General features: G+C 43.7%; 1 protein-coding gene across 2 annotated transcripts in view; it reads left to right on the forward strand.

Annotated features, from left to right (window-relative positions):
* The window catches only part of itgb1a (integrin, beta 1a), a 36,806-nt gene that overhangs the window by 10,914 nt on the left and 1,637 nt on the right, over window positions 1–24,255 (forward strand). Inside the window, exons 2-16 of one of the 2 annotated variants that reach the window (XM_050057010.1) lie at window positions 9,618–9,684; window positions 10,045–10,130; window positions 12,200–12,419; window positions 12,539–12,709; window positions 14,048–14,286; window positions 14,617–14,772; window positions 14,856–14,951; window positions 16,904–16,993; window positions 17,241–17,381; window positions 18,325–18,527; window positions 18,671–18,909; window positions 19,014–19,236; window positions 20,566–20,801; window positions 21,016–21,182; window positions 24,048–24,125. In XM_050057010.1, coding sequence (XP_049912967.1) covers window positions 9,618–9,684; window positions 10,045–10,130; window positions 12,200–12,419; window positions 12,539–12,709; window positions 14,048–14,286; window positions 14,617–14,772; window positions 14,856–14,951; window positions 16,904–16,993; window positions 17,241–17,381; window positions 18,325–18,527; window positions 18,671–18,909; window positions 19,014–19,236; window positions 20,566–20,801; window positions 21,016–21,182; window positions 24,048–24,125 — 2,412 coding nt within the window. The remainder of the gene's footprint in view (window positions 1–9,617; window positions 9,685–10,044; window positions 10,131–12,199; window positions 12,420–12,538; window positions 12,710–14,047; window positions 14,287–14,616; window positions 14,773–14,855; window positions 14,952–16,903; window positions 16,994–17,240; window positions 17,382–18,324; window positions 18,528–18,670; window positions 18,910–19,013; window positions 19,237–20,565; window positions 20,802–21,015; window positions 21,183–24,047; window positions 24,126–24,255) is intronic. The other variant, XM_050057011.1, reaches the window with a different exon arrangement.

Below are 24,255 nucleotides of genomic sequence, written 5' to 3' on the forward strand. Positions count from 1 at the left end.
CTTAGTTAGTTGATGGACTTCCACCTTCATCAACCACTTCTTTATTTTTCTCTTACCAGTGCAAAGAACAGAAGTCCACCAGTCAAACCCCAGCTGCAGAAAGGCATACCACACCCAGAAGAGTCTCATGGTGGCTAACGTTAGCGAACTTCAGACCAGTGGTTCTCAAACTTTAAACACCACGTACCATCTGAGAAAATACAAGGCTCTTTAAGTGCCACCATTAAGACCAACATAGGTGTTGGTCTTAAGGTTTTGGTGTACTGAATTCAGCTATGGGCAATCAATGCAGGAGGCAGGTTTATTCCTAATCAGAAGATTATTTAATGGTGACTGTTCTCAACAGAACTGGCACTTAAACTCTTGCGCACAACTCTCATACACGGCAGGGGTCAGCCTCTTGCCAGGTTCTGTGGAGACTTCACTGGCACTGCTTAAGTGGCCACTAGCGCTTTCGCTCGGTTGATTGTCATCCACTTCAGTTTCAACTGGGCTGCTGGAAATATTCTCCTCCTGACCCACACTTCTCTTTCTAATAGTCACCGGTAGGAGTCACGATTGAAGTGTTTTTAACTGTTCTTTTTACCTCAGCTTATCTTGCCATTGCAATTTATCATAACTATGTGTGCGCCACGTTCAAGAATGTGTCGACATAGCAGGCTGAGTATTTTGATACTATCATGTACATTTAAAAACAATTATTGATTCATTTCTGTAACTGCTTGTCTTAGTAGGGGTCGCAGGGGGGCTGGAGCCTATCCAAGCTGTTAGTGGGTAAGAGGCGGGGCACACCCTGGACAGGTCACCACACTATCGCAGGGCTGACACATAAGCCCCGTTTCCAGTATAGTACCTTTGGAACCAAAAGTAACCCTTCGGACATGGTAGCAAGAGCCTAGTGTTTCCACCACAAATGGTACTCTTTCATGTGGGCGGGGTTGTTGTTACTCTCTTCTCCGTCCAGCATTCACTGTATTTACTCCTTTATCAGTCTGCACGAACAGGCTGCAGTGAGAGTCTAGGTACCCCAACAGAAGGGGGACCAAAAATGGGGACTGTACAGAACGGTTCTATCGGTACATCCACAACTTTTCACAGTGGAAACGGAAAAAAATGCATACCGAACTGAACTGTACCAGAGGGCTTAGTTGAAACGGGGCTATAGAGACAGTCAACCATTCATGCACACATTCACACCTACAGCCAATTTTAGATTCACCAATTACTGTAACTTAACCTGCATGTCTTTGGACTGTGGGAGGAAGCTGGAGTACCCTCATACCACTAGAAGGAGCCCATGTACTACTGGTGGTACACACACCATAAAAATAGTGGTTAAGATAGATACTGCTGTGAAATGGACATTACTGAAGTCGGTTCACTGTCTTAATGACTCATCTGTATTTGTTAAACTGTAACTGAAGTGTCACTGATAAACATTTCAGTGAATGAATGAAAACTAAATGTGCTGTTAAACTTTAATTGTCTCTTCTAGCCTTGGCAGCTGTTCAACAAATGTTAAATATTCTCACCCAGTGTGATGCCTCATTACTCTCAGGATATTCCTTCGCACATACCTGTGGTATAAATTTAGTAGAATATGCCTAAGGTCCTATCAGTGCTGACATTATCTTGTTAGCTAATTTTACAGCTGTACGAATTAGTTTTTATCAGTCCAGTGCCCTAGATCACTGAACCTTTTTCTCGAAATGTGAAGACAGAAATAGAGTCTGATGTCATTAACACACATCTGTGTGTTTCTCTTTGAGGCTAAAAATAAAGGATGGCAGACTGAATCCGACGTGATGGAAACTCCTTGGCATTCCTGCTCCTCGCTCACAAGTTCCACTCTAACTTTAACTGTTCAATACAGTTATTTTCACGTTGCTTTCTATCTGACAAAGCTTCTTCTGTTGAGGAGTAGTTCGAAAACTGGAATGCTTTTGTAATGTGGAAACTATGATGACATTTTTCTAGGCATTTGTGCCTTCACTCCTATCTCCTGGAGTATTTTCCCCTTTTTCTTCGTCAGTGGAAAGATCACGTTGGATTGTCTGCCTGTATCAGTGTCCTCGAGGCAAAGAAGCACCAAAAGATTAAAGACATCAGCGTCTGCCTCATTAGTATTATTTATCACACGGAGGCTCTTCTGGCAAAGAGGGGACGGTGAGTGGGAACACTTTAAGGATCAGACCCTCTGTCATGGTCTCAGAGGGCAGCCTGATTCATTGCTTTTGTCTGCTATGAGAGGGCCCTCCGGAGGGTAGTGGGAGGTGGTGGTTGTGGTTGTGGTGGTGGTGGTGGTGGTGGTGGGGGGGGGGTTGACAGAGACACAGACAGACACTGTTTGGTATTCTCCTTCAGTTCTGTCGGGCGGCTTGTACGTCTCAGAGCTCAGACATGTTCCCTGCTCTGCACTGTTTGAAGGGTATGTGAAGTCAAGGGGCCACTGGTTTGGATTGGCGCACAGCAGACGGAGTGAACTGAGCAGTTGTGTGGGTGGTATGATGTATAAGGGAGACGGAGGAGGGAGAGGAAACAAGGGAGAGAAAAAGGGAGGATGGGAGGATAGGATGCCAGAGATATGGTACAGACAACAGTGGAGTGATTGAATGCATCTTTTTTTCTTTCGCTCTGCACACCTGCTCATTTAAACGTAGTTTCCTTCACCAAAATTAATATTAAAAAAAAGGCCTAAACAACCACACCATTACTGTACAAGTGGAGGAGGGAGGATTAGGTAAGACTAAAGGGCTAACTCAGCAGAGGCAAGGAAAGTCTGTAAGTTCCTTTCCTTTGGACTTGAAGCAACCCTTTCCCCCTCAGAGTTGTGCACCGCCCTTTCCTGTTTTTCCTTCTTTTCCATTCCTTCTTTTCACGGCCAGAGAAGAACAGCCATTCTGAGTGAGGGAAGTCCAGGCCTTCTCCTACAAAAGAGCGCTGTGACTCTGAGCCGCCAGCTTCTTTACTGCTGCAGTGCATGCTTTTACTGTGTCTAGCTCCCTGACTCTGCTGGTCATTATTCATGGCAGCGCTCGCTGAAGTAAGTACTTCTAAGCACTTGCAAATGCAGCTCAATTTAAAGGAAAGTAAATCCACTTCACGGTTAAGGCTTGTGTGGCTCAATTACAGTGGTTTCTCTGCATCGGAGGTTTTCACGTGGGGGGTTCAGAAACCTTCAGAGGTTCTTTGAGTGAACACCTGGGGAGCCCAAGCCCAGAAAGAGTCATAAAAGTGTATTATGATATAAGGCTGGCTGACCCCACTCAGTTAACTTAACTGTTGAATCTACAACAGGGACAGACTGAGAGAAGAGTCAGCACACAGGAGGTGAAACAGTGGGGGCCTATAGAGATTTGGCAATACCATTTCTACCACGGGTGCTTTTCAGGGCAGACTGTCTCGAGCTGGTAAAGCTGTGGCTGGAGCAGCTACGTGACCCCCCCTACCATACCTACACATCAGTCCACAAACAACCCCCTTCGCCCTTTGGTCCAGAACATAGACTGTATCTAAACAAAAACGAAATGACAGCTCCTCAAAAGTGAAGCTGAATCATCTCAACCGCCCCCCTGGTGGTTGGCTGCAGTGTAGGTAATAAAACCGGGCCTCTGCGGGGCAACACAATGGTTTGAGTTGAAGATGTGAGAAAGAATAGTATCAGTAACTTGCCTGACAGTTTGCTGACTAAAGCAAGTAACACTGCATCTGCGACTAAGCGGCAGATGAAATCTTGCTGACTAATGACCTTTAGGGTTGACTAATGTTTGGTCAACTATCAGTGGTCAGCTCTAGTTCTCAGGAACCTTAAAGCTTCCATTGCAAAAGAATTTCAGTTTCACTGTTTTGAGTCCTTGGTTGTGTTGTCTCATCTGAGGCAGACATTTTTTTTGTTTGTATGGAAGTTCCAAAATGTATTGTCCCTACCTGTGGGTAGCTTACACTAGCTAGCTGTCTGCAGATATCAGGCTGATGTCGAAAGAGGCAATCAGCAGGAGTACATGAATCAGGGGATGTAAAACTGATCATTAAAGTGAAGGTCAGTGCTCTACTTAGTTAAATCATCTAGCACCAACAGTCCCTAGCTGTGTGGGTTAACCTGTATGTTTTTAATATGCATATGCAGCTCTGCAAGTAGTGCTGGTATTTTGTATTTCTTGCTTTTGTGCATGAAATCCTGTAAAAATGTGTTTTAATCATGTTTTAGTCTCACATTTTTGTAGGAAAAAACTATTAGAATTGCAAATTGTTGAACTTAATATCTAAATTTTTGATTCAGTTGACTAATTGGTTGATTAAACAGTTGTTTCAGCACTTTCTTAAACTGAATTAATAGCTTCAAACTGGCCAAAGGGTGTTGTAGGAGTCAGGGTGTTACAAATACAGCATCCCTTCATCATGGTTCTCACAGCTCACATTTCCCCAAAGCGCAGTCACAGTGCTGCAGGTTGCTATCCTGGTCAGGCAGCGTTCAGTCCCTCAGGAATGCCTGAGAAGCTCAGCCCGTTTTAGTCACGCACCACAGTGTCTGCCATGCATCACCTTCTCCTGCCAACTGATAGAGCTTTGGAAAGCCCATAAAGCACTGGGACGCCATGAGTCACAGCTCAGGTGTGTGTGACAAGTGGACAGGCATTCTGAAGTCAAATGTGCATGTATGCACGCTAGCGCCTGAGAGAGGCAGGAAGAGCGTGGGAGCTACAGAAACTACTGTAAGAGAATAACCAGTGCTGCTCTGTCTTGCTTTAGTCAGCAAACTGTCAGGCATTCATCTTTATTTTTGTGTTTTCCCATGGACAAATACATCTGTGCATTGTGGTTGCCATGGAAACATCTCCTAATAGTCCTCATCCCTCTCTCTGTAGCAATCGTGATCTGTGCCACACATTCAAATAGTTTATGGAAACGTACTTATTGGAGCATGCACTTTTCAAACCTCGTATATCAAACTGACTGTTACTCATAGTGATGTCATGCAGTGATACAAGATAATGTTTTCTTGGCTTTATCTAGCTTGTTTCAGATGGTATGTGGGTAACGTTTCTGAGCATCAGGACTCTGAGCTTTCCCACAGAGGAGTGCAGTCCAAGGCTGTCGGGGAGTGTTGCAAATATTCAAAACCACAAGTGGTGGCGCTAGAGGAAGCATCACTGGATCACCAAAGTCAGTAGGATTCATCATCTTGGCTCCATGAAAGGATTTTCTAGAGGCAATTTTGGGCATGCCAAATCAAATCATGCCATGTTAATGACTTGAAGCAATCTCAGTTGACTGAGGGGTCTCTGACTGACGAAACCAATCTCTGACTTTCAAGGGGTATCCCTCAAAAAATGTATATGAATTTCAACTGGATTATCTTATACAGAGTCCTTATTTGGAGGAAGAGAAGTGGAGGCATGTCGTTTTGGCTTGCTCCGTGGCACTAACACCGATACTTCCAATGCAAGGATGCTCGAGGAGATGGGCATCCAGCATTCGTTCATGCAGTGCTGAGAGAAAATTAGGAACACAAAAGTGGACAAGATCCAAAACCTGATCAGATTTTATTGTGGTGATGTGATGGTGGACGGACTGACCATCTGGCCGACAGGGAGATGTTGCCATCCTTAGAGTCATCTCTCTAGCATGACTAAACTCCCCTCAGCTGCAGCTTGGCGGTGGTCTTGAACATAACCCAGTGTAGAAAATTACTGAACAAATATCCTTTAAATGAGCAGGAAACTAACAGGATAGTCTCTGCTTATCTACTAAGAAAAGGCAGGTTGCAAACCATGCTTTAGATTAAGTTGTGGGTCTGCACAGCTGCGTCCTGTGTGGGTATAACAAAGAACTTATTTGCCAGAAATGTCAATTGTTCCTGAGAGAAAACATGTTTGATTCAGAGAAGCAAATTAATCAAATCAAAACTTATTTTCAGGGCTTCATCAGCACTTCTTGACAAATGCATAAATATCTTCTTCTAAAACGCTACAGACAAAAAGTTTGTTGTAGTGCCCGTGTTAACCAAAACCACCTTGAAATGATGACAAGTTGTATTTACGACTTCTGAACTCTGAGCTTTGAAGGCAGCGTAACATCCTGTTCCGAGCCCTTTCTTGGACCGCTCGCTGCTCTCTGCTATATTTTACTGTAGCCTTTTATTGAGCATTCCTCTGTGCAGCTGCTAAGCTTCGCAGGATCGAAGACAACATGGTTATTTTTCTAACTTGACACCTCGCTGGCATTTTGGAGACGTAGTTTGCATTTGAATGATTCCTTGGAGCTGAAGTTGAAACCCCAGCCAAAGCGAAAAGAAAATATCTGAGTGTGTGGTTTTGTTATAAGAGGAATGTGAACTGAAATTCCTTTGTTTTGGTTCGGTTTTAACTGGAATCAGTCGTTCATTGTACATGCACGTACAGCACATCAAAGACTCACAATGTCTGAACCTATTTCATGTAAATCAGCGACTGAGTAAATCTTTATTCAGGTCATTACACAAATATTTTGGAACACAGCTATTCTCCTAAAAGTCTGTTGGGTTCAGTGTGTTGTGACGGTGTAACTGTGTCAGAACCAGGTCAAATGTGGTATTTATCTCGCACACACATACTGCCCATGTACAGCAGTGGAGATCCAAGCCAGCTGATCTAATCTGGGGGGCTGTAGACAGGCCGTCTGCCCCTCTGTGTCTATATAAACGGACACACACACACAAACGCTCACACGGGCACTCAGGAATGCATCACTCAACACCGCGCACACTGAACGTCAGAGCTTCCTTTACCACAGTGTAAGGGAATGTAGTCTTTTAATGTAGCCCCTATGAATAGCCAGCAACGGCCACTGGAGTCAAAAAGGAAGAAGAAAAATGTTTTCTCGCTGTATCACCGTCTGTCCAGCTCTAATTTGAACCTCATGCTTTAATATCCAGTGTTGTAGACAACTTTAGCTACTGTGGAGATTCCCGTAGAAATGACTCCCATGAGTTTGTGATTTATGGTCAAGCAGGATATTAGCTTTACATTCCACATGTTAATTAGATTCGGCCCATGCTGACCCCTCGCCAGCGCACCTTAAAGCAACATCAGGCCATTGATTCGGTGTCTCTCTGGAGGAGCCTCTCCAGCTGTTGCTTATTAGAGCTGCCAATAAGCCGTGATAAGAATCCCAAACGCATGTCAGCGCTGACTGAATCTTTTGAGACAGCAGCACTAATGTGGAATTTATAATGATAGCGAGGGGTCACCGAAAAACCTTTGTCCTTAACTTACAGTGCAGACTGTAAATATAACCTCAGCTCTTTGCTCATGATTATTTATAGTCAATAAAGCTGTAACCTCAAACTGAAGGAAGTCTTCTCAGGCAGTGTTTTGGAGCCACGCTAGCAGTTGGTCTGTTGGTCTGTGGAAGACTGAAATATCTCTGAAACTATTAGATGGATGTCAGTTATGTGCAGATATTCATGGTCCCAGAGGGTGTATCCTTAATTACTTCTGTCACCTCCTAACCTTTCGCCTGGCACCACTGTGAGCTTGAGAGGTTTTGGTTTTCATTTATTGGCACCAGCAGGTCAAAGTTTTAATTTATCTACCGAATATCTTCACATCTACCAGGGCTGTAATCAACCTAAGAAAGTCTTAGTCGACTGAAACTCTACCTACTCCTCAACTATTCGATTGGTCAGTGGGGAAAGAAATTCTGCACACTATCTCCACATGCACTCTACCTTACCTAAGGCAAGTTCTCTGTGTTCGGGCAAGTTGAATGCCTTGAGTGAAAAATAAATATGATGTCCACGTTATCTGTGCATGGTATTGGGATTGGGGGCATCTAGCTGAGCTGCATGCACAAGTCTGTCTCACCACCAAGCGTTAAATATTGGACACTATTGAAGGTATTTCTAAGGCTGGCAATATAACATAATGTCACTAACGTTAAATATTTTTAAGCTGAATGCAATGGAGGCTTACTATTTTGGGGTAAAACGCTGCGCTGGTCAGTGTCACTAGCCGCCCAATCACAGTTGATAAGAGGCAGGACAAAGACCAGCTGTCACACAGGACATTTACAAGCACTGGACAATTAACAGCTGCCGTTTTCAGCTGGGAAAAGACACACTTTGGTGAACACACGACCTTGTTAAAGTAACAGCAGCGATTGTCCAACCAATGAGAATTTGGTCAGACAAGAGCATATCGACCAGTCAACCAACCAACCAGAATTTGACAACCCAACCCAGCAACTACTAAATCAACTGGCACAGTTTGTATACAGACATTCATTGTTCCCAGAGGATGGATCCCACTGAGCCTGGTTGGTCCCTGATTCTTTCTGTAGCGCTAACATGAGGTTGAAATTAATGGTTTTAGTAAAATGCTCAACCAGGCTGGTTGGTCCATCCTTTTGGTCCAGACTCAAATCTTTGCAACCCTTGGCGGGATGGCCATGACATTTAGTAAAGACATGATTTTCAATACACGATTATCACGGCCAAAAGGGTTCACGTTAACAACATTATCGCAGTATCTATAGAAATTTTTGAAATAATTATCATGCTTTCAGTCAAATTCATCTTTAAGTTTGTTTAGTGTGCGTTATGTCTCTTTTTGGCAAATGAATTAAGCTTTGAATAGGGAGGTGTAGGGAGGTGGAGAGAGTCTGTAACCATCACTGTACAAAACTATCTTGAAAAGGCAACTAGATAGTGTTGGAGTGGGAAATAAAGTGAGATAATAAAGACACAGAAATGATGTAAGAGGCGATACTGTCATATGTCTAAGCAGTGTTTAATTTTTGAATATGGTTATCATCAATACCAGTGTATCACAACACTCCTAGTCCCAACTTAAATGGCAGCCTTAGCCGTAACTGTTTTTAGTTCTAATCAGCAAATGTAGCATGTTAATACTCTAAATTAAGACTGTGAACATGATAAATAAACCTAAACATCAGCATGTTTTTTACTGTAAGTATGTTGGCAAGCTTTGCTTATTACCTGCTATGTCTAAGTGCAGTCCCACAGAGCTGCTAGCGTGGCTGCAGACTGCTCACAAATCAGCCGTTTAGCGCAGAGAGACGTCCATCTGCTCACTTATCCTCTGTAAGTCATAAGCTTTGCATTAAGAGCACAACAAGATGCATCGATATGGCTGACAAAAGGGCCTTCACACAGACACGGGATCAATAAACACAACCAGAGAGGGGTTGACTCTGGGGAGCTGAAGCTATTTACAGTGAAAGGGATTGTGGGAAAAAGGAGGCTTCAGTCCAGGTCAGGGGCAAGTCACTGCGATTGTGTGTCTGTACTGTAGGCGGATGTGTGCTGCATGTTTGTATGTGAAAGTGGTTGGAATTGAATTAACTGCCTTTTACCCTTTGACCGACTGAGAATAGCTGAGCCGCTGCCACTGGATAATTTATTATCTCCAATCAAAGGCGTTTACATATTCAATCTGTCATCTCTGAGACCCTCTCTCGTTGTTCTGGAGCCGTTTGTCCAGGAAATTATGAATTGAAGCTTTCAGGCTGTGAACAAAGACATCGTCACAAATGACATATTGCTTTTCAGAACAGCAGTATCTCTTTGATGAGACCGCAGCACATTTAGAATATCTTTCCTGTGTGTGTGTTTTCAGATGGACCTGAAGCTGCTCTTGATCTCCACATTGTTAGGAGTCTTCTGTTTCAGCAGTGCTCAGAAAGGTAAGGTTGGCTGACACACTGTATCGCTGTGACATCATTATTCTGTCACATGATGTCATTTCGTTGATGTCAGCACACATATTAAAAGTTTATAATGATGACTACCTCCTCAGAGAGAGGCCAGCTACTTTATCTTAATGATGTCACTGACCAGAGATCCACCTCGGAGTGCGGAGGATAATGGAAAAGAGGGAATATTCCTCTCTGTCTCCAATTACCGTCGAGCCGCACAGTGTTCCAGATGAACTGATGTGTAAATACGGGGGGCTTAACGGGCTGCTTACTTTGCAGGGCCTGTGCTGTGCCCCAGCTCCCTCTGACTCTGCCTCCTCCTCTCTTTTCTCTTTGTTTTCCATCCAGAGGGGAACGAGTGCATCAATGCCAACGCCAAATACTGCGGGGAGTGCATCCAGGCTGGAGCCAAATGTGGCTGGTGTAAAGACCCAGTAAGTGAATCGAAGCCGTCAGCTATAATCGCTGCTGAGAAGTGCAGTTTGATGCCATTAGGCATATAGCGATAGCGAGCATGTGGTCTTTGACTGTGCCTGATGTAGTGCTGCTGCTATTGATTGTTTTTGATCAATTTTTAAAGTAATCAATTACTTGTTTAGTCCATGAAATGTCAGAAAATAATGACACAAAACACCGTAATGTCCCAGAGCCCAAGGTGATGTCTTCAAAGTCCTATTTTTGTTCATTCATCTTGTTACACACAATGTTCTTGGGTCCTGGCATTCATGTGGATACCACTTGACGCATAGCACCCACCCAAACACTGTTGTGGACCAAGTACACCTCTCTCATGGCCACAGCGCTTTTTGATGACAGTGCCCCCCAGACGCCAAATACAGCCAATGGGTTCCGAGAATGAGGCATGGACACAGGACCTCAGGGGATGTCCTGTGGTGTCTGGTATCAGGGCACTAGCAGTGAATCCTTTGAGACCCGTCGGTTGTGAGGTGGGGTGCTGGCATGTCCCACGGATACTCGATCAGACCAGGATCTGGGGACTTTGGAGGCCAGATTGATGCCTTGCACTCATTGTCTCATTTCTCGTGCCATTTTTTGTGGTGAGCTATGGTTCATGTTCTGCTCGGGGGGGCACTGCCATCAAGGAACGTAAATGCCATGAGGGAGAGACTCGGTCTGCAACGGTGTTTGGATGACTGAAGTGCTTCAAGTGGCATCCACATGAATGCCAGGACCAAAGGTTTCCCAGCAGAACATTGCACTGTAATGACATGGTCAGTATACTTCACTACATCTGACAGTGGTTTTAATGTTTTGCCTGATCGGTGTACACGACGTACACTCATCACTAGTCCAGTGCTGCCTCCCTATGACAACAGGTCAATGAGTTATGAAAGGGGGACATGGCATCACAGTGCGTTTGTTTGTCTTTCTCTAACGTTTGGTCATATTAGGTGAATCCAGTGACCAGTGGTTCCCAATTGGTGGGTCGCGTTGCGAAAGTGGGTCATAGGTCCATTCTGAATAGACTGCAAGAGACTCGCGAATGTGTGAAGTTTGTAAAAAGACACACTTTATTTTGAAGTACAGTGAATTTCCAGCATGGAGCTTTTATTTTGAAGTGTCATTTCCTGCTGTAGAGTGAGTTACTAACCGATAGCTACTTGACAGAGACAGTAAACTAGCTTGACAAGTTAAACTGTGTGGACCTTGAACTAATGACTAAGGGGAAACCTGGGCCCCTTGGCTGGACCAGTTGGGAACTACTGGTTTAGAAGTTATGCACCTTTCTGTTCAAGACCACTCCTGCTGCTCCTTTGCATGAACACAAACACTTGACCTCCATGCCACATTTCAGCCTCCTTGGGCTAAAACTGTGGCTGCCAGAGGGTGGGAAATTTTTGTGGAGCGACCGATTGATCGATCAACTGACCAACCGACAGATAAGAGCGACATATAGAGCTGCTGGTCACAAATTAATAATGACAGTGATTATTAGTTGCAGTCCTAATCCTCACATTTGAAAAGCTGAAACCAGACAAGTCTTTTTGTTCAATAGATAACTAAACTGATTGATTATCAAAAAAGTTTCAGATGAATCATTTCAGAACTAGACTAATATGAACCATTAAAGTCACTGTCATTGACTGAGACATGTTTTTTGTATTATGATTTCATAAAGTTGCAAGAAATATTCAAAATTAATGGCTAAAGTCAGAGCAGCAGCAGAGGCCAAAACATCCTGACTTTTTGTCCCTTGCATAGTCAAAAGCTCCTGGGCAAACACTTAGTAGTGTCTTTTGTCAGTCCCTTTCTGCTTTAGACCCATATCTTGCCCACAATTCCCCCAGTTGGCAACGCAAGCTTTCTGTTTTTAACTTCGAGTCTGAGAAAGTGACCCCGAAGAAAGCTCCTCCAGAGCCCCAAAAGACATTATGCAACAGCTTTCACACACTGAGTGGTGGTTCTTATGATAAACAAACAGAAATTCACTTGTAAAATCGATGAATTGTCCATTTAATTCTTCCCATGCTGCCGTTGTTAGGACTTCTTGAAACAGGGTGAGACTGTGTCGACCCGCTGTGACGAGATGCAGTCTCTGATAAAAAGGGGCTGTGATGAAGGGATGATCGAGAACCCAACTGGGGAACAGATGGTCCTCAGGAACAAAACAGTGACAAATCGCAAAAAGGGAGCCGAGAAACTGAAGCCAGAGGAAATCACTCAGATCCAGCCTCAGAAACTCACCCTCACCCTCCGATCTGGTGAGGATACATTTCTATTATGATTTTCCTGAAGCTTCTTTTCTTACCTTGTTTTGGATTAGATTGTATTTAACTTACCACTGTGACACATTTTTTTGAATCATGGTAACTTCCTGTAGGTCAGCCCCAGTCTTTTGACTTGAAGTTCAAACGAGCAGAAGACTATCCTATCGACCTGTACTACTTGATGGACCTGTCCTACTCCATGAAGGACGATTTGGAGAATGTCAAAAACCTGGGAACAAGTCTAATGCTGGAGATGTCAAAGATCACCTCTGACTTCAGGATAGGTGAGGACTTTTATTTTGGAGTCTGATCACATTTGACAGTTTGTTTTGCTCCTTGTGAACCCCGAACTAAGGCTGCCCCTGACTAACAATTTTCCTAGTCAACCAACAGTCTTCATTTAGGGCCATTAGTCGACTGATCGCCCGCATTACTACATTACAGAGAAATACAAAACCGTACTAATGAACCTTCATTAATATAGGCCTATATTTTATCTCCAAGTGTACGTCACACACTGAGCGAGCCGCCTGTTAATGACGCTGTGGGCTAATGGGCATGTAGCTACTTCCATGTTTCAGATGATACGTCATGTTTGTAGTCGACCAATGAAGATGAGTTTACACATCACCTTGGGTTCGTTCTTCACCTTCTCAAAATGATCCCACACTTTGGATTTCCTGCCCGACATGTTATTCACTAGCCTGTGGAATAACCGCAGGTACCAGCCCTGGAAATTAGGGGCCGTACACGTGCTGCGTATTTAACTGCCTGGAAAACGTGAGATCGGAGCAGAGCTCATCTTCTTCCAGGAGCTGTTTATAAGTGTGTAGGCCTATCATCCATGGGACAGATGTAAAGCTCTGGGTAGCCCTGCACTAACGTGACCAACTTTTCCATATTTATCAGACTGAATATTTACGGAAGAAAGGAAAGATATCTGTCGGCTGTGATTGGTTTGTAACGTGACTCCTGTCTGACTGCTGAGCGTGGCCACTTCCTGTATCTGTCCTTTCAAATTAAATTCCCACATAATCCAGTCATATAGGTTTTGATTTATTTTGACAAGGTGCAGCTCCGAATAGAGTTTGTCTGCACATTTATAGGCACATCACAAACAGAGACTGCTAATAGGTTCTTTTGCATACTTTAATGGTGCCAATTTGTGCCACATTGTAAACACATATGGGCTAAATAATATGGGATTCAAAATGTAGACCATAGTCAGCACAAATGACTCAATGGCAGCATTAAACTTCCTTTTTTCATCCTTCAAAGCAACCAAAATTTGAATTATTATCCCCCAAGTAGAAGTATAACACTGACTAAAAATAATGTGTAATAATCTACTTTGTAGGGAGTTAGATAAAATAGATTACCCTCCTATCCCTGAAGTGGATCGACTGTCTTGTATTTTCAGGTGTCTTGATGGGGGGTATTCAGTGCCACTTGTGTTTGACCTTTTTGTGACCTGCACAAACAAACCAAGGAATTAAACCCTTGAGAGTTCAACGACCTCCACGGAATTAATTTGGTAGCCAGCCAGTCTCAAACCAAGCATCTTCTTAAGCCTTTATCCAAGATGTTTAAAGTAATATTCTGTATCCAACCATCTTTCAAAGGTTTTGGCTCCTTCGTGGAAAAGACAGTCATGCCGTACATCAGCACCACCCCAGCCAAGCTGCTTAACCCATGCACAGGCGACCAGAACTGCACCAGCCCGTTCAGCTACAAGAACGTCCTGAAGCTGACCAGCGATGGCAAGAAGTTCAACACCCTGGTGGGCCAGCAGCACATCTCTGGAAACCTGGACTCTCCTGAGGGGGGGTTTGATGCCATCATGCAAGTGGCTGTGTGTGGGGTAAGCAGAAAAAAAGGAATAAAGAAAAAGCTGTTTCTCCTCAGTGATCCTGTGGGAAATAATCATTCTCAGGTTCTCAATTCAAGGTAATTTTCCCACAATTACGGCACTTGCTCGGAGGGATACAGCACCAATAAATGCGTTTATGTGGGGATGTGTGAAGCTGTATTTTATGAGTCTTTGGCGTTTACAAGGAGATTTTTGGATGCAGTGATAATCAGAAGTTCATGCATCACATTATGAACTGCTCATTGCTTTTATAGAGAGGATATATCGCTGTTGGCAGACAATTACTACTCCTAGTTTGAGTGTTTCTTTCTCATTTCTCAGGATCATATTGGCTGGAGGAATGTGACTCGTCTGCTAGTGTTCTCCACTGACGCTGGCTTCCACTTTGCTGGTGATGGCAAACTGGGCGGCATCGTTCTGCCCAATGATGGAAAATGTCACCTGGAGAACAACGTGTACACCATGAGCCACTACTATGTAAGTAATACTGTTTGGTCTGTTCTGCGTGTGGGCATTCACTGCGACTGGTGTTGACTTTTCTCCTCCATCTTGTTTTAAAGGACTATCCCTCCATCGCTCACCTGGTTCAGAAGCTGAGCGACAACAACATTCAAACCATCTTTGCGGTCACAGAAGAGTTCCAGCCTGTTTACCAGGTGAGTTCTTTGTTTCTTTATCTGTCTCTCTTTTACTTCACTTTTATCCCTTTCTTTTCGAGCATACTCTTCCTCATTCCTTCCGTGTGCGTGTGTGTGATTAGGAGAAGCCCAGTGTGTAAAAATATCCACCCAGGCCATTAACCTCTGCTGTGAGTTGTAATGGTAGCATCTCCATAAAAGCTTTAATTATTTCCTTGTGCCATGCTGCTGCTTTTCAGTACAGTTCAACCCATCTGAGATTGATAAAGTTCTTTCATTAGGTAGCCTCGCAGTAGCTTCAGCATGCTTCAAAGCAATAACAAGTCCATAATCTCAAGGTTGAAATCAATGTTGTATCCATTGAAATCTGGAATTAAATGGTCATAGACTCAATCTGACGAAGCAGCCTGGGGCAGCTTTTTGTGCCTGTTGATTTTGGAATGCCTAGTGCCTTGTGTTTTCAGGATCACCCTGATCACCTCACATTGAAAGACTTTGTAGATTGTCCACTTAGATTAATTCAGAGGCGGGCCTTCTGTAGTGGCAGTGACAACAAGTAATAGCGTACATGGCTCACTTTCATTGTCGCCTGAGGCAAGCTGTAAGACATTTGTGAACACATTTTAGCCTCGACTACTTTCTAACCTTTTACCAACCATGATTAGGCTTGACAGTTGACAGCAGATCATCAATCTTTTCCTGATTGATCCTAAAATAAGCCTTGAGCAGACCAAGATCCAGGCGAAGCTCCTGGACCAGCTGGTGGTACTACCTGTGATTTCTCCTCGTTCTGTAGGTCTCATGTACTTACACAGATCTCAGTTTCCCTGTTTCCAGTCCCCAAGTGTTCGGCCTGTCCATTTTTTTTGTAGATTTTAAGGTACATATCTGTGACTTAACTTGACAGCAAAATAGCAGTTGAGTGAAGCTGCAGAAAGCGCTCTGTCTGATTGGGGCCTCAAACAGTATATTTAAGGGCTTGACAAATAGGGGATGTGATACAGGTGGTGTGCCGGCCCATCGTGGTCAAGTGGGAGCTGAGCTGGAAGGCGAAGCTTTCGATTTGCTCCTCTATCTACGTCCCAACCCTCACCTATGGTCATGAGCTCTGGGTAGTGACCGAAAGAATGAGGTTGCGGATACAAGCAGCTGAAATGAGTTTCCTTCGTGGGGTGTCTGGGCTCAGCCTTAGAGATAGGGTGAGGAGCTCAGACATCCAGAGGGAGCTCGGTGTAGAGTCACTGCTCCTTCGCATCAAAACGGGTCAGTTGAGGTGGTTCGGACATTTGATAAGGATGCCTCCTGGGTTCCTCCCGCTGAAGGTGTTCCAGGCACGTCCCACTGGTAGGAGGCCCCGGGACAAACCCAGAACACACTGGAGGGATTACACATCTCATCTGGCCTGGGAACACCTTGGGGTCCCCCAGGAGGAGCTGTAAAGCATTTCTGGGGGGAGGGACGTCTTGGGTGCTTTGTTTGGCCTGCTGCTGCTGTGACCCGTCCCCGGATAAGCGGATGAAAATGGATGGATGAATAGGGGTGGAACAATACATCAATATAATGATTTAATGAGCACTGATCCAATATTATTGATGCTAAGTAAAAACGTCAATACATATTGACAACTTTAAGGTATGCCTTTGCTTTGAAACACCCATGGCACGTCTGTATCACCGTTTCTGTCCACGCCTCCTTCCTAAACATTCAAAGAGTGCTAGCAGCCTAGCGCCAGGCAGATAAGGCCAAGCAGCCAAGAAAGAAAATGAGGCTATTTATTGATGTCGTCTCATATCGATCGCAGGCCCCTGAACTGAATCATGATATCAGCAAATACTGTATCATCGTCCAAAGAATCTACATAATGCTCTATCATGATTTAACTTGTGATTAACACCCCTAAAAGTTGATAGAAAGGTTTTCTTGCTAACTTTGGTAAACCTTTGTTCTAAACTTTTTTCTTCTGTCCTCAGGAGCTGAAGAACCTGATCCCAAAGTCTGCAGTGGGCACTCTGTCTGCCAACTCAAGCAATGTAATCAACCTGATTATAGACGCTTACAATGTAAGTACGCCATCGAGATTGTTGCCTTTAAGCGCCCTTGTGGAAAAGTTTGATTAAATTATCATTTATTTACACAAACCACATCAAAGCATTTAACATTGTGGCCGAGTTGGAACAGTCGAAGCTTTTTCCAAACACATTTTCTCATTTAATACTCAGCTAATCCTCTTGTGTATCGTATCCTGTCCAAACAAAGCTACCAGATGACATTCCAACGCTGGTGTTGTTATCTCTCGGTTTTTGGCAGTCTCTGTCGTCGGAGGTCATCCTGGAGAACAGCAAGCTTCCAGAGGGAGTGACCATAGCCTACACATCCCACTGTAAGAACGGAGTGGTTAGTGAGGGTGAGAGTGGAAGGAAGTGCTCCAACATCTCAATCGGAGACGAGGTGAGGATTTATCTTTTACTGTGTTTCCTCAGTAGGTGATTAAGTCTGTCAGCTGTGAAAACACACACCAACACTCAGGTCATTATGAGACCAAAAATGTCAAATTAAATTGAGATCATTAAGAAGATTTATAAGTGACGATGAATGGTTTCTCAGTATTACAATATGTATATAATATATACACATAGATGCACATTAGTGTATGTGTAGCTTGGCTGGAAACACATTGCACAATGTCATCACAGCTTATATAGAGGAACATTTTCAGCATTTATAAATAAAACAACTTGCTGTAAATCAATAAAATATCTTTCTAGAAGTCCGTTTGTCAGCGACAGATGTTGGTTTTTAAGGCTCTTGATGGCATCACCCCCTCCTATATGATTGATTCCCTATCACCTTATGTCCCTCCATGAACCCTGAGATCTTACGCAGCTGCTCTTTTATATGTTCCTAATGTCACTACAAAAACCTTTGGGGATGCTTCTTTTACCTACTACGCCCCAAAAATACAGAACACCCTGCCTTTAAATATTAGACCTGCGGGCTCAGTGGACAGTTTTAAATGATGATTTAAAACATATCTTTTTAACATAGCCTATAACTAGCAGCTTGTAGGTTGCCAACCCCTGCTGTAGGTCAATATAGTATTTAACAAGCATTATTTATCGTACGAAGGGGATAGAAAAGAATCCCTGCGCATCTCTATGTGATTATTTTCTCTCTCAGTTTGATGCATTTCCATCCAAAAACCATCACTTTTGTAATTCGCACACTGATAGCACAAAATCTACTCTTGGTAACTGTGGTTTATCTGCACACATCTTACAATGATGTCACATGGAAACTCATTTAGTGGTTGAATTTTGGTTTGAGATTTTCACAGACATGCAACAAATTCCATATTTCGCTCTCTGAGTCAGACTCTCTCCCTCATTCCTAGGTCATGTTCACCATCAGCGTGACATCTAAGGGCTGTCCCAAACAAGGCAAGCCCGAGACCATCAAGATAAAGCCCCTGGGATTCACAGAGGAGGTGGAGATCACGCTCAACTTCATCTGTGAGTGTGAATGCAACAAGGACGGTGTCAAGAACAGTCCGCTCTGCCACTTTGGTAACGGGACCTACGAGTGCGGAGCCTGCAAGTAAGTCTGTGAACATTTCCGCAACCTTTAATGTACTGTACATCTTATCTTACACAGGAAAATATACAAAACCTTTAAGGCTTATATTCAGATTTCTGTTTTTTAAGAAATGCTTTAGAATCACGACCTCTCTTTCGTCTCAGGTGTAATGAAGGCCGTGTGGGCAGACAGTGTGAGTGCAGCAGCAACGACGTGGCCACAGAGGACATGGACCGGACCTGCCGTAAAGACAACGGGACCGACATCTGCAGCAACAACGGAGACTGCGTGTGCGGCACATGTGAGTGCAAGAAGAGAGACAACCCTGAGGAGAGGTACAGCGGCCAGTACTGCGAGTGTGACAACTTCAACTGTGACCGCTCTGGAAACAAACTGTGTGGCGGTGAGTACGACAGCTCCACAGAGGAGCATCTGTACAAAGGCTTTACACGGTGTGGTAGAGACTGTTTCATACACCTTGGGATGACGTTTCCCCCGTTTCCTTAGGGCATGGACGCTGTGAGTGCCGAGTGTGTGTCTGTGACCCAATGTGGACCGGAAGTGCTTGTGACTGTTCTCTGGACAACAGCACGTGTATGGCCAGCAACAAGCAGGTCTGTAACGGCAGGGGAATGTGTGAATGTGGCATTTGCAAGTGCACCGACGCCAAATTCCAGGGTCCCACCTGTGAGACTTGTCCTACCTGTCCAGGAGTCTGTACTGAACACAAGTAAGTCTGAAATGAGGACGTTTCAATGTTCAAATACTTTCAATATATTCTGTTTTGCATGTTTTGGTATATGAATGTCTTATTGTGTTTCCCTGGATGGTGTTTCCTTCATGAGCCGCAGAACAAAGACATTTCTTGGGAAGTGGCATGTAGGGTATTGCTGGGACACAATACCAATAATACACCAGGTCAAAGATTCAGTTGGGATAAATCAAGACTGCTAAAGCCTCATTAGCCTAATATTCATTTAAGAATGTTTTAAGGCTGCCCCCAACTAAGAATTTTCCTAGTCGACCAACAGTCATCATTTAGGGCCATTAGTCGACTAGTCACACGCATATTTACGATATTAATTTAATGATTAAATGATATATTTTGGTGGTTTGAGGTGAAGGTGTGAGAAAGAATAGTATCAGTAACATTGTTAACACTGTGCTACATTACAGAGAAATACAAAACCGTACTAATGAACCTTCATTAATATAGGCCTATATTTTATCTACAAGTGCACGTCACACACTGAGCGAGCCGCCTGTTAATGACGCTGTGGGCTAATGGGCATGTAGCTACTTCCATGTTTCACATGATGCATCATGTTTGTAGTCGACCAATGAAGATGAGTTTACATATCACCTTGGGTTCGTCCTTCACCTTCTCAAAATGATCCCACACTTTGGATTTCCTGCCCGACATGTTATTAACTAGCCTGTGGAATAACCGCAGGTACCAGCCCTGGAAATTAACCTGACTCCTGTCTGACTGCTGAGCGTGGACACTTCCTGTGTCTGTCCTTTCAAATTAAATCCTCACATGGTCCAGTCATATAGGTTTTGATTTATTTTGACAAGGTGCAGCTCCTAATAGAGTTCCACGTTTGTTTGTTTGTTTTTTGTTTGTGTTTTTCTGCGACTGAGCGACCAATGAAATCTTGCTGACTAATGACCTTTCCGGTTGACTAACTTTGGTCGGCTGTCAGTGGGCAGCCCTACTTTTAGATCTTTAGATTTAGTGATAGTTGATTGTACATCCATGGATACATTGCAAACAGGGAATGCTAATAGCTAATTCAGCGTACTGTTAATGTTGCTAATTTACCAAAATTTAAACAGATAAAGGTTAAGAAAAAACTAAAGCTAAAGTAGTATTTTTCCTGTCGCCTGTAGTGCTGTTTATCAGTCTACATTGTTTTGGTGTGAGTTGCAGAGTGTTGGGGATTTTGGACATAGAGGTGTCTGCCTTCTCTCCAATATAATGGAACTCTGTGTGACCCTTTGGTAGCAGATTAAATCCCGTTGCTCATTACTAACATCAACGCCCCGTTCCCTCCAGAGAGTGCGTCCAGTGCCGGGCGTTTGGCACCGGTGAGAAGAAGGACACGTGTGAGAAAGACTGCATGTACTTCAACCTGATCAAAGTGAAGGACAGGGAGAAGCTGCCCCAGCCCAACGACGCCGTTTACCCCGTGATGCACTGCAAGGAGAGGGACGCCAACGACTGCTGGTTCTACTACACCTACGCCGTCAACAACAACACGGAGAAGGAGGTCCATGTGGTCGACACGCTGGGTAAGCAGAGAGCTGGGTGAACATGAGCCAGGGTGTGGAAGGTTTCTGTTACACAGAGAGCTAATTACAGGGGCTGCAGTGGTTAGGGCTGCAAAAATAGGGCATTTGTTTATTCACGTACAGCCGTGTGATCGTATGTTATTCCCATGCTCTTGTTATTTTTGCTGTGTTATTCCAAGCTGCATAAACACTGCCATACCCTGCTGTGTTTCAGACTGCCCCGCCGGTCCTGACATCATCCCCATTGTCGCGGGCGTGGTCGCCGGCATTGTCCTGATTGGCTTAGCCCTGCTGCTCATCTGGAAGCTGCTGATGATCATCCACGACAGGAGAGAGTTCGCCAAGTTTGAGAAGGAGAAGATGAACGCCAAATGGGACACGGTGAGTTTTTGAAGTCAGTGAAAGCTGAGCAGGATAAATATTTTTGAAGTTCTCAGTTTGGTCGAGCAGCTTAAATGTGGAAAACAGGTGTTGTTCGGCTGCTCTGCAAAGCCGGCCGCTGTCAGGGGATTAACTTGTGAAGAACGTGTGTTGTTCCTAGCAGCAGATGACATTTGCAGACTTGTTGATATCATAACAAAGTGTCTCACTCGCATTCTCCTCCGTCTCGCAGCTGCAGAAACGGATCGAATGTGTTGCTTTTGAACGGGGCTCAAAATAAAATAGGAAAAATGTCGGGGACTGTGTGGACTTTTTTGGGAATGTTATGCACTCTGAGCATAGCTGGACTTTTTCCGGGGAGTGGCCACAGCTCCTCCACTCCCTGCTTCCTCCCTGCTGTAGCATCATCAGCCAACATCAATATGACAGAGGACTGGAGTTTAGCGCAACTTCATGTGCAGTAAAATGCCTCCACCTAGTGGTGGAATAGTGTCACACCCACAGAGTATGTGGGTTTGATGCAGATGTTCCTGATCACTGCTGCGCCCACTCTGTCTGTTGGGGTCTTACTTATTACCATGGGCAGGGCAACCTTTGCCTCCGCATCCCTTTAATTTTAACAAATGAGAGACTGTCAGTGAAACTGTGATGAACCTGGGTTTTCTGACAAGATAACAAGGAACCAAAAGGAATTTCAAAGACACTGCCTGAGCTTCCTGTGATCTCTCATAGATGCAGCCACATCATTCTGATCCTTGGCCTCAGTGGAGTGCTTGGTTTTAGTGAGTTTAAATAGATCTCAGTTTCATCAGAGTGTCACACAGTCTGGGAGGGTTGTAGCAATATTTCCTTCTCTGTTATAAACACGTGAGAGTCAGGACACAGAATACATGATAACAAATAGTTTAAAACGTCTGCTACAGTTTAGAGCCTCTGTGAATGGATTACTAAGCGGCATCAAGGTTTCAAGAGCTCAGTGGTCGCCTGTTTGAAATGACTGTTAATAGCATTTCTTACTCAGTCAAATGAAGGTGTGTCTGGATCACATTTCTTTGCTTGTGATCCTTTATTTGTCTGATCTATATTAATATTTATTACATTTTTTTCACCATAATGCAGCTGCAGAGTGCCTGCGAAGGTTACAGCAAACCTACGTTAAATTGAATGTAGCTACTTAAAGGTTCAGTGTGAAGGATTTAGGGGGATATATTGGCAGAAATGGAATATAATATAGTCAGTATGTTTTCGTCAGTGTATAATCACCTGAAAATAAGAACTTGTGTTTTTCGTTACCTTAGAATGAGACATTTATATCTACATAGGGAGCAGTTCCTCATTTATGGAGATTGCCATGTTCACTGCCATGTTTCTACATCATCGTTTGAAGACCATCTGCGACGAGCAAAAACTGACTTGTAATGTGAAGCTGCTTTGCTCGGTGTTCTTGCTGGTTTAAATCACAGAGTCTGTTTCTTTTGGAGAGGAGGAGACCTCGGCGGGTTATTTGGCTCCTTGTGAAAACTTCCTGAACGTCTGGATCTTAAGTTATCAGAGGAAAAAAGCGAGCACACAATAGCATGTTGTAGGCGAGCCATCGATCTTGGACATGCCAGCGTAGGAGAAACACAGATTCGTTATGTGAAACTGTTTTATTCAGTGTTTTGACTGGCTTTAATCACCTGGGGTCTCATTTATAAACATTGTGTACGCACAAAACGAGTACTGAAAGAAGCGTACGTCACTCTCCACGCAAAAGTAGTGATTTATAAAAACAGTGATGTGAGAAGTGATGGGAGAAGCTTTGGACCATGCTTACAAACATTTTGGAGACAGGAAATTGGTGACACAGACGGTGAGGTGGAAGCCTGATTGTAGAAATTGTCGAATATTTTTTGGTCCACGCCATTTTTGGCATTTGCCAGTATGTACATTTTTAATATGGATCCTACGCATTGTTTTATAATGTATTTCTTTTGGAGAGGAGGAGACCTCTGCGGGTTATTTGGCTCCTGGTGAGAACCTCCAGACTGTCTGGATCTTAACTTATTAGAGGCAAAAAGTGAGCACACAATAGCATGTTGTAGGCGTGCCATCTATCTCCAACATGTCAAACAGCGTAGGAGAAACACTGATTTGTTATGTGAATCTGCTTTATTGAGTGTTTTGACAAGCTTTCATTACCTGGTCTGTTTGTTTTGGAGAGGAGGAGACCTCTGTGGATAATTCAGCGCCCTGTAAAAGCCTCCTGAAGAATGAACCCTGAAGGAATCCTTTACTCTAACCGAGAGAAGTTTCAACTGGTTGCAATGTGCGATCCTCACCACAAGATGTCACTAAATCCCCCAAATCTTACAAACTGAACCTTTAAGAAAATATAACCAGTCTCACGGCTTTCTTTCATGTTTTTTTTAAATATGTTTTTAATGATTAAGTATACGCCTATATCTAAGAGGGAGGTGTATAACGGTGGATCTGTTGTGGCAGGAATCTTTGGAAAGATTTATACAGCCTGTCGTCATCTCCAGCATCAACAGACTACTGAAGTTGAGAATCTTTTTTCAATCAACAGCAGAACTGTTGAGCCAGCGAAGGTTTTTTTTAAAAGATATTCAATTATAAAGTGCACAAATCCACATTCTGATCACTTGATCAACAATAAAGCTTCTTGTGCACCAGGCTAAACACTGCTTAGTTTTAATCCAGAGCTTATCCTTATCTCTTACCTTCCATTTCTCTCATTGTCCTCGTTTCATCCCTCTCACTGGACTTTATTCATATTTTCCTGCCGCCTTTTTTATTCTGTTTCTGTGTTGTTCTGTTATTTTTCCTGCTGAACTCTACTCTGTCCTCGTTCTCCACCTGTAGCAAGACAACCCCATATACAAGAGTCCTGTCAATCAGTTCCAGAATCCAAACTATGGACGTAGAGCTGCTGTCCTTTAAGTTTGTATTTCTTTTCCTTTCCACTTAATTTTCCTGCACGGTCTGTTTATGTGTGTCTTGATTTCACTCTGTATCTACTTTTTCTTTATTTCACCTGTCTTTTAAAAGTATCAGGTAAACTTAAAGGGAA

This window comes from Epinephelus moara, chromosome 11, assembly GCF_006386435.1.
Source record: "Epinephelus moara isolate mb chromosome 11, YSFRI_EMoa_1.0, whole genome shotgun sequence".
In the NCBI taxonomy this organism is placed as follows: domain Eukaryota; kingdom Metazoa; phylum Chordata; class Actinopteri; order Perciformes; family Serranidae; genus Epinephelus; species Epinephelus moara.